The following is a 12,687-nucleotide window of genomic DNA, read 5'->3' as shown; positions in this document are numbered from 1 at the left end:
TCATCAAGAACACCTTGTTAGCCGCCGATGGTTTCTCATACATATTTGACAGAGCCTCCTGCATACCACGCGCCGTGGTTTCATTCATGATGTTGAAAGCAACGCTCTTCGTCAACGACAATGTAATAACCGTCTTGGCTTTCTTGTCCTTTGAGTTCCACGCATCTTCAGCAGCTTTTTCCATTTTCTCCGGTTTGTCTCCGAGTACCACGTCCAAGTCTTTCTGACATAGCAATGCTTCTAATTGCATTTTCCACCAGCTAAAATCAGAACCATTGAACCTTTCGATTATAACCTTGTCTTCAGCCATTACGGCAAACAAAAAAAAAATAAGGTACACTCGTGTGTGACAGAAAAACGATCGTACCCTCCAAAACCTCGCTAACCAGGCTCTGATACCAATTGTTAGGAATCGGACCGGGTACACGCAGCGGAAACACACTATCACACACTCACAAACGAAACGAGAAAATAAAGCAAGAAGAACACAAGGATTTTACGTGATTCGGATTCGGTGTAAATCCTACGTCCACGGGCTGCAACTAGTTTTCTTATTAACTCAATAAGATTACAATTTATAACTCTACAAGTTATATTTGATGCACACTTTCTCTGCTACACAACACACATATATATATAGCTGTATATGTGCATAAACTTCCAAATATATATTATTATATATATTGCTTTACGCCAATAAAAAAAGAGAAAAGTAAGAGCAGACAAATGTTAAACATTTGTTGGAAATTGACGTTCACCAATTCTATGGCCATCTTCTTTGACCACCTTTTCCTCTACCAATTTTCTCCACCAACCAACATAAACTTGGTTTCATTCATATATGTTTATAATTTAGTTGCTGGAAATTACAAAAATTCATTTCATACTCATTAGATTCTTCTTAGACCCAAATAATATAATTACTATTTTAATGGGTAGATTTATATTTGATTGAATGATTTGATTAGTTTTACATTTTGGGATTTATATCACATGCATAAAAATATCACAAGATGGGAATAGGTATATATCTACAATAAATCCAAATTTTGAAGCAATTTATTTCAACGCGTCATCTTTCATTTGTCTTATAGTTTGGTTCCAGTTTCAACGAAATTAAGTATTGTATGCCCCACACAAGTAGGCCTGCAATTTGAGGCCACACACTTACTAAGCAATGATTTTCACATCAAGACTATAAAACGCTGATGGGGGCAGTTCATATAAGCATCAATACAATCCAAAAATCACCAAGATTTTCCATTTACATTATGAATCTTTTTGTTTTTATAATCATCTCGATTCTCTTGCTACTCACGACTACAACTGCCAGCCAATTGGTAGCAGGGGGAGAAGAAGGAGGAGATGATAGAAATGGTGCTAATATGAACAAGTGTCTGGAAAAGGAGAGACTTGCTCTCCTTCTTTTCAAAGCTCCCCTTTATGATCGCCGAGGCATTCTCACTACATGGAGAGCTGACGATCATGACTGCTGCAAATGGAGAGGAGTCACGTGCAGCAACCAAACAGGTCATGTCACAGGGCTTGATATCAGTAATTTTGATCTTGGAGGTGAGATTAGCCATACGTTTCTTAACTTAACCTACTTGAATCATCTTGATCTTTCCTACAATTCTTTGTTGAATGGAACCATTCCCAGGTCAATTGGTTCATTGACTCGATTAAGGTATCTTGATCTTTCCTACAATCATCTTAATGGAACCATTCCCAGGTCCATTGGTTCATTGACAGAATTAAGGCACCTTGGCCTTTCCGATAACTCTTTTTATGGAACCATTCCTCCAGAGTTTGGAAACCTCACCAACTTGCAATACCTTAACCTTGGATCCATTGGAAGGTATAGAGTTGAAAACCTAGAGTGGTTGTCACATCTCTCACATTTGGAGTGGCTAAGAATGGATGGGATTTCCCTAGCCAAACAAAATTACTGGGTAGATGTAATTCTGAGTCTCCGAAAACTCTCATATTTATCTTTAGAGGGATGTGAGCTATCACAGATCATATATCCATATTCTTCGTTTCTCAACTCCTCTTTTTCATCTGTTGAGTCACTATATCTCGGTGACAACAATCTCACCTCATCCATGTATCGTTGGTTGTTCCCATTAACCAGCAATAAGCTTCGTTTTCTTTATCTCTCTAGCAACATGTTAGATGGGATACCCAAATATGTTGGTAATCTCTGTAGTCTGGAAACTTTGTACTTCAATAACAACTCTGCAGTGGTCAAATTTCCTGATTTTCTCAAAAACTTGTCCGGATGCACATCGCATACATTACAACTGTTGTATGCTATTGGAAGCCAATTTACAGATTCAGTTTCCGATGAGATCCAAAAGCTTTCATCCCTAAAGTCTTTGGACCTGTCTCATAATCACTTAAATGGAAGTATAAGTGAGAAACTGTGGGAGCTACCCAGGCTTCAAACTCTTGACGTTTCTTTTAATAATCTTAGAGTTCCTTCCACATATCACTTGTCAAGCCTTTCTTACTTACAGTCTATTGATATGAGGTCTTGCAAGCTGTTAGGGCCTCGCTTCCCCAAATGGATTCGGACATTCAAACGTCTCACCCGTCTTGATATTTCCAATGCTGGTATTTCAGACACAACTCCTCTGGGGTTTTGGGACATATGGCCTTATCAATTAGATTATCTAAATCTTTCTTCCAACAACATTAACGGGAAAGTACCAGATTTATTATCAAATTTTGCCAGAGATTCAGCGATAGATTTGAGTTCAAACAACTTTTATGGTCCAATAACAAATGTTTCTTCCACTTTGTTATCATTAAATCTTTCCAAAAACAATTTCTCTGGAGGAATCGCATTTATATGCCAAATTTTTGATGGGTTATTATTTCTTGACCTCTCTGATAACTCATTTATCGGACAACTCCCGGATTGTTTGTGGCATTTCAAACGACTAAAAGTTCTTAATCTCAGACACAATAATCTATTTGGAAGACTTCCTCCCTCTGTTGGATCTATGACAGAACTTGAGGTGTTATATTTATCCAAGAACAACTTCTATGGAGAATTGCCTTTGTCATTAAAAAATTGCACCAGCTTAAAGTCCTTGAATTTTGGGGCCAACAAGTTTTCTGGTAATGTGCCTGTCTGGATTGGGGAAAACTTAACAGGGTTGTATGTTCTTATCCTAAAATCAAACAACTTCTTTGGAACCATCCCACTACAGTTATGTCAATTATCCAATCTTCAAATTCTAGACTTGTCAATGAACAATCTCCATGGAATCATCCCCTCATGTTTGGGTAATCTTACAAGCATGGTTCAACAAGAATTCTTACAAGGTGTAGAGTTTTATAAAACTTCAGTAAATTATTCTTATGAAATTGAGACATATGTTGACCATGCGATAATTCAGTGGCAAGGAGATGAACGAGAATTCTTTAGCACACTGAAATTGTTAAAGAGCATTGACCTGTCAAGCAACAGTCTAACAGGAAATATCCCATATGAAATTACTAATCTCTATGACTTGATTGCCCTGAACTTGTCAAAGAACAATCTATCTGGAGAAATTCCATGGACAATTGGTGAGATGAAAAAGCTTTTGACTTTAGATTTATCCAAAAACAGTTTTTCAGGGCAGATACCATCAAGCATGTCTCATATGAGTTTACTGAATTACCTAGACTTGTCATTTAATAACTTGTCGGGGAGAATCCCATTTAGCACTCAACTTCAGTCCTTTGACCCTTCAAGATATGACGGAAACACAGGACTATGTGGACTTCCCCTTCCCAAGAATTGCCCTGTAGATGAAAAATCAAAAGTACCACCTCTTGTTGGTAAAAGTGAGGGTGATGAGGAAGACATAGATGAAATTCAAAGATGGTTTTATATTGGTGGGGGCATGGGTATTGCTACTGGATTTTGGATAGCATGTGGGGCTTTACTTCTCAACCGTCATGGGAGACATTTTTTTTTATTTCTTATTTTTTTAATTTTATGATAGCTTCAAAGATTGGATTTATGTGAAGGTGGTGGTATTCAATTATTCATTGCAAATTTGTAATGGGTATTCATTGTAATTTGGAAGAGGTTTTTAAGTCCCCATATCAATAAATTTGCTAGTAACATCATGAGTGGCTATTTTCCACGTGTTGTATGAAATTAGACATCCATAACACTTTATATGTTCGGTATTGTACCATATAAAAACAAGATGAAAATTAGAGGTGTAAAAAAACCGCTTTGAAAAAGAATGGAAACCAAACCGGAAATGTTTAGGAAAAAACCAAGCGGTTTAGTATTCTTTTGATATATTATACATGTAACCGTTTTTTTTTCCTATAAAAAACCCGAATTATATAATATACTAAATCTAAACCCCCTTAGGGAACAGTAAATTGATTTCATTGGCTCTTTTTTTTTCCCTTAATTTCTTTTTTTGTTTTCCCTTTTCTCTTTTTGGAGACAGTGGATTACACGTGGTGTCAAGTACACAGAAACCGTCTACGTGTTGGGTGCTCTTCGTTTCTTCCGTTGACTCAGCTGATTTCACCGACTCTTAGCCTCGGTTTTCCTTCTGTTTTCACTTCATCGTCTCCATTGAATTCTGGATGCTTCCCACCGCCTCTCCAAAACCCTCCGTCTCTCCCTTGAACGCATCGGCATCCCTTCTATGTAACCTCCAAAACCCGATGTCTCTCCCTGAACGCATCGGCATCCCTTCTATCTAACCCTGGAAACTGCTGCCTCTGAATGCTCCATCGATTATCACCCCATCGTCGGTGTCAGGACGCGGCCACCGACTGAACGTCGGCCATGGGCCCTGGTAAAACGAGGATGACCGGTGATGCCCAACAAAAACCCACCAGAAGAGAGCTTCAGTTCAAGTGTTCGACCGATTTCATTTTCTGGCCCTACCGTCATAACGTCATAACCAGCACGCTGTTGTGTTCCAGCCTCCAAAGCTACAGTAGCCATCATTGTTGACAAAATGAAACCTACGGGACAAGTTTTTCTTCCCACCCTATGATGAACACAATTAACAGACGCAACTACAATGGTGGCTGCCAAGACTATAAATAGAGACTTCATTCTTCAGTTGTATGCATCCCAAAAACACACAGAGAAACAGATAGTATAACACTTAGAGTGAGAGTGTTAGTGAAAGGGTTGGTTTTTTGTAATAGTTGAGTGTGAGAGTTGCTCCTCCTATTGTAATTCTATTTTCGTGTTTAATAGAAGAGTTTTCCGACCCCAACAACTGGTATCAGAGCCCCGTTTGGTGTCCAGGGAATTCTTTACGAATTTCTCTGTTTTTTCGTCAAATTTTTTTTTGTCTCAAAATCCATTTTTGAGTACACCGTTGGAAAGGGCTTGTTTCAAGGATTCCGAAAATATATTTTTCGTTATTTTTTGACCACGGGAAGACATTCCAAAACGTCGGTCAAAGTTTGGTCAAAATCGCCGGAAAATATCGCCGGAAAAACCAGTCGCCGGAAAGCCTAGCCGGAGAAGAAGGAGTGACGTCATCAGTGACGTCATCATTGACCAGAGTTTCAGATATTTTCAGTTTAGCCCCTGAAGTTTCCGAAAATTTCAAACAGGTCCCTCTGTTTCTAAAACACTACAGTTCGGTCCCTGTTTGTTCCGAAAGTAACCTGTTTGCTCCCTAGACTTCAGAAAAGTTTCAGAAAGGTCCCTGGTTGGCAGAAACGTTTCAGATTAGTCCCTGTAAGCTGCGAAAATTACAGTTTAGTCCCTATAATTCTGAAAAGTTACAAATTAATCCATAACTTTTCAAGAAAGTATATTTTGAGCCCGAAAAATTCTACCCCACCATTTTTGACACTTCCGAATCCAACCGAGAGCTCGGTTTTATCTAATTTTTCCTCGAAGTATTTGTAAAATAAATTTTCAATTATTTTCAATGGAATCTACAAGTACGATTACGATGGTTCGACTTACGCCCACAAATTACAACATGTGGAAGCCAAGGATGGAAGATTTGCTTAATCTGAAAGATTTAGCAGAGCCTATAGAAAAGCAAGGCGTCAAACCCAACACAAAGACAGACGAAGTTTGGACGAGAATAAACAGGAAAACGGTGGCACAAATTCGACAGTGGATCGACCACAGTGTTTTTCATCATGTCTCTCAAGAGACAGACGCGTACAAACTTTGGGAGAAGCTCGAGAATATGTATCAGGCAAAGACGGCACGCAACAAGACCTTGCTGATGAGGCGCCTTGTAAACCACAAGTTACGAAGTGGTACATCCATAACCGAGCATACAAGTCAGTTCCAGGATCTCGTAAACCAGCTCGGTGCTGCTGATTGGGTTCTCAAAGACGAGGAACAAGCCATATTGCTCTTGAGTTCTCTACCAGATAATTGGGAGACGCTTGTTGTGACTCTCAGCAATTCTGCCCCCGATGGTAAAGTGACAATGGAGATGGTCACAGATGCCCTAATGAACGAGGAAGCCAGAAGGAAAGAAGCTGGTACAGACCAGTCTTTTGCCCTCGTGTCAGATAACAAAGAAAGAGGCGGAGGCAGAACTGGAGGCCGAGGTCGAGGTAGAGGCAGAGGTAGACATGGTCAAAGTAGAGGAAGATCCCAAGATCGTGGGAAATCACGAGATCGAGGGAAATCGCGAGAGCGAGGTAAATCTTCAAATACATGGTTCGAAGGCTATTGCAATCATTGTAATTATTATGGCCACAAAAGGAGTGATTTCCGAAGGTTCTTACGAGAGCAGCCCGAGACAAGCCAGAATCCAAGCAGGGAGAATGGTGAAACCATGGTCACCATAACACAAGACGTTGCCCTTGTTACATACGAGGAGGAAGCATGCCTACATGTTGAAACTCATGATGATGAGTGGGTGATTGATAGCGCTGCATCATATCATTCGACTCAAACCGGGATTTATTCAGTACTTATAAACCCGGAGACCATGGTACCGTGAAGATGGGAAACACCAGTTTCTCAAGCATTGCTGGTATTGGTGATGTGCATTTAAAGACCAATGTTGGATGTACATTGGTGTTGAAAGATGTTCGGCATGTCCCAGAGCTGCGAATGAATCTTATCTCAGTTGGAGCTCTTGACATCCAAGGATATGATAATCAATTCAAAAATGGCACCTGGAAGTTGTTGAAAGGTGTTATGGTTGTTGCAAGGGGAAAACTTGATGGTACTCTTTATAAAAGTCATGCAAAGTTGCTTCAACCAAGTCTCAATGTTGTTAAAGAAGAGACATCACCAAACTTGTGGCATAGAAGACTAGGCCACATGAGCGAGAAGGGATTGACGACTCTTGCAAAGAAGGAGTCCATTTCAATGGCAAAAGATGTTGCCTTGGATCCTTATAAATACTGCCTATTCGAGAAACAACACAGAGTTTCCTTTAGCTCCACAAGAAATAACCGCTCTGAGTTGCTGAGCCTTGTCCACTCCGACGTATGTGGACCCATTGAAGTAGAATCTCTTGGTGGAAGCCGGTATTTTGTGACATTCATTGACAATGCGTCACGAAAGGTATGGGCATACTGTTTGAGAACGAAGGACCAAGTATTGGACCGCTTCAAAGCTTTTCATGCAATGGTGGAAAGACAAACATGCAAGAAGCTAAAATGTCTCCGATCAGATAATGGAGGCGAATACTATTCCCGTGAGTTCTCTAAATACTGCACGGAACATGGTATCAGACATGAAAAGACTGTCCCACGAACCCCACAACACAATGGTGTAGCAGAACGGATGAATCGCACCATTGTTGAGAAAGTTCGATGCATGCTCAGCATGACTAAACTCCCAAAGCCATTCTGGGGTGAAGCTGTATTGACATCTTGCTATCTAATAAATAGGTCACCTTCCGCTCCATTGAATTTTGAAGTTCCGGAGAAGATATGGACGGGTAAAGACATATCATATTCTCACTTGAGAGTATTTGGGTGCAAGGCGTTTGCACATGTATCAAGTGAACTGCGGAAGAAGTTGGACCTCAAATCCACTCCATGCATCTTTATTGGATATGGAGATGAAGAGTTCGGGTACAGGCTATGGGACCCAGAACTAAAGAAGGTTATTCGAAGTAGAGATGTGGTTTTCTATGAAAACCAGTATTATGATTTCAAGGCACCGGTTAACAAGCAACAAAGCTCCAAAGTTTCAGATATAATATCTGAAAATAAAGAAGATGTTTCCGCTGAAGAAGTGGATGAAGAAGTCGATGATGCATATCAAGAAGGTGTTGATGAGGGGGAGCTTCCACCCCTGGATAATTCAGATCCACTGCCAGAAGTTGCAAACGAAGGAACTCAAGTTAGACGGTCCGAACGAGTACGTGCTCCATCAACAAGATATCCGACTTCAAACTACATCCTTCTTACTAGTGAGGGGGAGCCAGAGAGTTTTCAAGAAGCTCAATCTCATATTGACAAAGCAAATTGGCAGAAGGCCATGGAAGAAGAAATGAATTCTTTGCAGAAGAATCAAACATATGAGTTGGTAAACCTCCCCAAAGGAAAGAAAGCCTTGAAAAACAAGTGGGTTTTCAAGTTGAAGAAAGACGGCAAGGGAAATACTATGAAGTATAAGGCGAGACTCGTTGTCAAAGGTTTCCAACAAAAAGAAGGAATCGACTTTGATGAAATTTTTTCGCCAGTTGTGAAGATGATGTCTATCCGAGTTGTACTCGGATTAGTTGCCAGTCTAGATCTTGAACTTGAGCAGATGGATGTGAAAACAGCCTTTCTCCATGGTGATTTGGATGAAGAAATATACATGGAGCAACCTGATGGCTTTAAAGTCCCAAAGAAAGAGCATCTCATCTGTAAATTAAAGAAGAGCCTTTATGGTCTTAAGCAAGCCCCAAGGCAGTGGTACAAGAAGTTTGATTCATTTATGATGAATCATGAGTACAAGAGAAGTGTTGCAGACCATTGTGTCTATCTGAAGAAGTTTCCAGATGGGAAATTTGTCATCCTTTTGCTCTACGTGGATGATATGTTGATAGTAGGCCAAGATGCAATGATGATCAACAACTTGAAGAAGGATTTGTCTAAGTTCTTTGATATGAAAGACTTAGGCCAAGCACAACAGATATTGGGCATGAAAATTATCCGTGATAGAAAATCAAGAAAATTGTTCTTATCACAGGAAGAGTATGTTGAACGTGTGATCAAAAGGTTCAACATGGAAAATGCCAAGCCCGTTGGTATGCCCTTGGCTAACCACTTTAAGTTGAGTAAGAAAAATTATCCATCTTCTGAGAAAGAAAAAGAAGAGATGAAGGCAGTCCCCTATTCCTCAGCCGTAGGAAGTCTTATGTATGCAATGGTGTGTACAAGACCAGATATTGCTCATGCTGTCGGTGTTGTGAGTAGATATCTAGCTAATCCGGGAAAACAACATTGGGAAGCAGTCAAATGGATACTTCGATACCTGAAGGGTAGTTCGAAAGTATGTTTATGCTATGGGGGAGCAAAGCCAATCGTGGAAGGTTATACAGATGCCGATATGGCAGGAGATCTTGATAGTAGGAAATCTACATCAAGTTACATTTTTACTTTGGCAGGGGGAGCTATCTCGTGGCAATCCAAGTTACAGAAGTGTGTCGCACTGTCAACAACAGAAGCCGAGTATATTGCTGCCGTTGAAGCTGGGAAGGAGCTTATATGGATGAAACGGTTTCTTCAAGAATTAGGCTTTCCACAAGAAGAGTACATCATTCATTGCGATAGTCAGAGTGCTATGGACCTGAGTAAGAACTCGATGTACCATTCCCATACAAAACATATTGATATACGTTATCACTGGCTTAGAGAAGCAATTGAGGGACGAGAATTGAAGTTGTTAAAGATCAACACCAATAACAATCCTGCAGACATGTTGACAAAGGTGGTGACAGAAGAGAAACACAGACTATGTGCTGACATAGTTGGGATGAGGATTGTTGGACGGAGACTGGAGGGGGAGATTTGTTGTGTTCCAGCCTCCAAAGCCTCCAAAGCTACAGTAGCCATCATTGTTGACAAAATGAAACCTACGGGACAAGTTTTTCTTCCCACCCTATGATGAACACAATTAACAGACGCAACTACAATGGTGGCTGCCAAGACTATAAATAGAGACTTCATTCTTCAGTTGTATGCATCCCAAAAACACAGAGAAACAGATAGTATAACACTTAGAGTGAGAGTGTTAGTGAAAGGGTTGGTTTTTTGTAATAGTTGAGTGTGAGAGTTGCTCCTCCTATTGTAATTCTATTTTCGTGTTTAATAGAAGAGTTTTCCGACCCCAACACACGCCACCGTCCGGGCCGTCTCCACTGACTACTCAAAAATGGCGGTGATGAACTCCATTCGTATCGACGCTGCCAAGATGACATCGATTAACGATATTGCCTCCAGGTATCTGTTTTTCTCTTTTCTATGAACGAATCGAAGTCAAGTCTCTGTTTTTTTCGAAACTTATCAATTTCTTTTATGATTCATAGGATTTTGGGTAGAAGCTATTACGATTTCAAGACCTAACCATCATATTCAGAAACTACCATTCTACATTCAAGGTAAGCAATGATTTCATCCCCTACACCTTATTCTTGATCTATATTTTAAGCCCTAAACCTCAATCTTCCATTTCATTGATTACAACAACTTGATTGTTTTGGTTAGTAATTTGATATCATTTTCTTTTGTTTTGATCATATGGATGGCGGTAGCAATGCATGTAAAAGTTGATATGAGGAAGATGAGAAGCTGAACACCAGTAGCATATGGATTTTGTATGGTTTACCTTTTGTAGTGATTTTTTTCATCAAATTCTAGGGTTTTGTTGTCAATTGTTTTGGTTTGGTTATTAATTTCTGGCTCACAATTTGATAGGACTTACTTAATTTTCTTTTTTAATTATTCGCAACTCTCATTTCCAGGTGATTAAAAATCACTTTTTATTTCCTTTTAGTAATTTTTTTTATGCCCACTACCATTTTTTGGGTTGGTTGTTTTTGCAGGTTTACTATGATTTTCACCCGATGTTCATGCTTACGGAGCCACCAATCGACCCGATCTGATACCAGGCTTTATCCATCTGGAACTCTAAATTTGCAATTCTATAAAAAAGGTATAATAATACTCTTCTTTTCTTGTAACATTATTAACCACAATAAGTATTGAAGAACATGAACATATCCAGGTGAATAGGTTTTTAATAGTATTTGATATTTTGGTATGTCAGATGGTTATCCACAAATCCTAATTGCTTTTCAATTTCAACCATATAGGTGTGATTTTCGATTTTGGTTTGATCTTGACTTGCAATTCGATCTAAGGAATGTGTGTGTTTGATTTTTTAAGCCTGCAACCAAGGTCAGATTTCCTAAACATAGGAGAGGAAAGAAGGGTAGTTCTAGAGTCCCCTTTTGGAGAAGAGATGCACAGTCAAAAGTCAAAAAAGAAGGGTCGTGGTATATTAAATTTCCATAGTTTTTGTTTTCATTTAAAATTTGATCATTGTAGGTCATAGATAAATTGGGTGAAAAAAGCCCTTCCAAGTCCAAAACTGTTATCGTGAGCATGTGATTGTATGTAAGTGGTTATATTAGAAAATTTTTGTGTACGCGACAATTTATTGATGGAAAAAAATCTTGAAGAATTTGTTTTCCTGTAATTTTCTTGCAGCTCTGCTAAGATGAAAGACATTCTTGAACCTAAAACACATGAGGAAGGAGCAAAGGACGCAACAAAATGGCAAGAGTGTTGTTGATTTGTTTAGATGACAAAGAAAAGGTGCTTTTGCAAGAGTTATCTTTATGGTGAAATCAGAACCTGATCAAATATTATCAAAAGGGAAAGGTATAACATTGTTTGAAAGTATAATTTTATAATGCATAAATTAAGGCACCTTTTTGTTTATTTGATAAAGGTTTAAATACATAAAGGTAGCAACATAGGTATTTTTGTAAGAAAATGGAAGTATGTTGCTCTTATTGCATTGTTGCTTTATTGGTAATAATACCAATGCACTTACATTTATCTACCAGTATGGGTATTGTACCTTATCACGGAAGTATGTTTCTCTTAACTCTTAAGTGCATTGTTATAATGGATTAATAACTATAAGTACGCTGCTATTTTTTTATAAAGAAATGCAACTATGTTGCTCTTATTGGTGCATATTTGTATTGATAATAGTTTGTGGTTTTGTTTATTAGAGCTTTAAATGCTCAAATGTTTGGTATCTTGGCATGTTATTATATGTCATTTTTGTTTGGTCTAGTGTAATTATCCAAGGCAAAAAGAAGATAGGGTGTACAAAACAAAAAGAACAATAAAAGAAGGAACTGCTATGTTTAAAAAAAATAGCTCTTTTTTTAAATGCATGATATTTTTAGAGTATGTAGACTGTTGGAAAAGCAGGCCCTCAACTCCCACACAAACTAAAAAAAAATACCCTGTGTTTAATATACGAGAAATATATAGAGAAAAGAAGTAATTGTGACTCAAAAACTGCCCTATAATCAGAAAATAAAAGGCTTTAAATAGCCTGCACATACCAACGGAAGTAAAACAAAACAACCTAGAACCTAGCTACTACTCCTAGATTATAGGACACATTCAATGACCAAGTATAACACGTGCATCTCCTAAATACTTAGTCTACTATCCCTTATTCAAAACTAAAAT

At 38.8% G+C, this 12,687-nt stretch overlaps 1 protein-coding gene and 1 long non-coding RNA gene across 7 annotated transcripts; both read left to right on the top strand.

The window, feature by feature from the left end:
* The first annotated feature begins 1,244 nt into the window (after positions 1-1,244).
* Positions 1,245-4,125, top strand: LOC145120459 (receptor-like protein EIX2). Its single transcript, XM_079056283.1, has one exon. The coding sequence runs from the start codon at positions 1,272-1,274 to the stop codon at positions 3,996-3,998; it is 2,727 nt and encodes a 908-aa protein (XP_078912409.1). The 5' UTR covers positions 1,245-1,271; the 3' UTR covers positions 3,999-4,125.
* A 6,147-nt stretch (positions 4,126-10,272) lies between these two features.
* Positions 10,273-12,177, top strand: LOC145119022 (uncharacterized). 6 transcript variants are annotated; one of them, XR_013713603.1, is made up of 7 exons: positions 10,273-10,413; positions 10,500-10,571; positions 10,725-10,787; positions 10,888-10,934; positions 11,016-11,125; positions 11,286-11,589; positions 11,683-12,177. It is a non-coding gene; the product is annotated as an uncharacterized LOC145119022 (long non-coding RNA). The 6 variants fall into 6 exon arrangements; XR_013713600.1 differs by lacking the exon at positions 10,888-10,934; XR_013713601.1 differs by having other exon boundaries at positions 10,888-11,125.
* Positions 12,178-12,687: the final 510 nt, after the last annotated feature.

The sequence above is a fragment of the Lactuca virosa genome, chromosome 6, assembly GCF_052849685.1.
Source record: "Lactuca virosa cultivar CGN04683 chromosome 6, Lactuca_virosa_CGN04683_v6, whole genome shotgun sequence".
NCBI classification, from domain to species: domain Eukaryota; kingdom Viridiplantae; phylum Streptophyta; class Magnoliopsida; order Asterales; family Asteraceae; genus Lactuca; species Lactuca virosa.
This window is presented reverse-complemented; position numbering and strand designations above follow the sequence as displayed.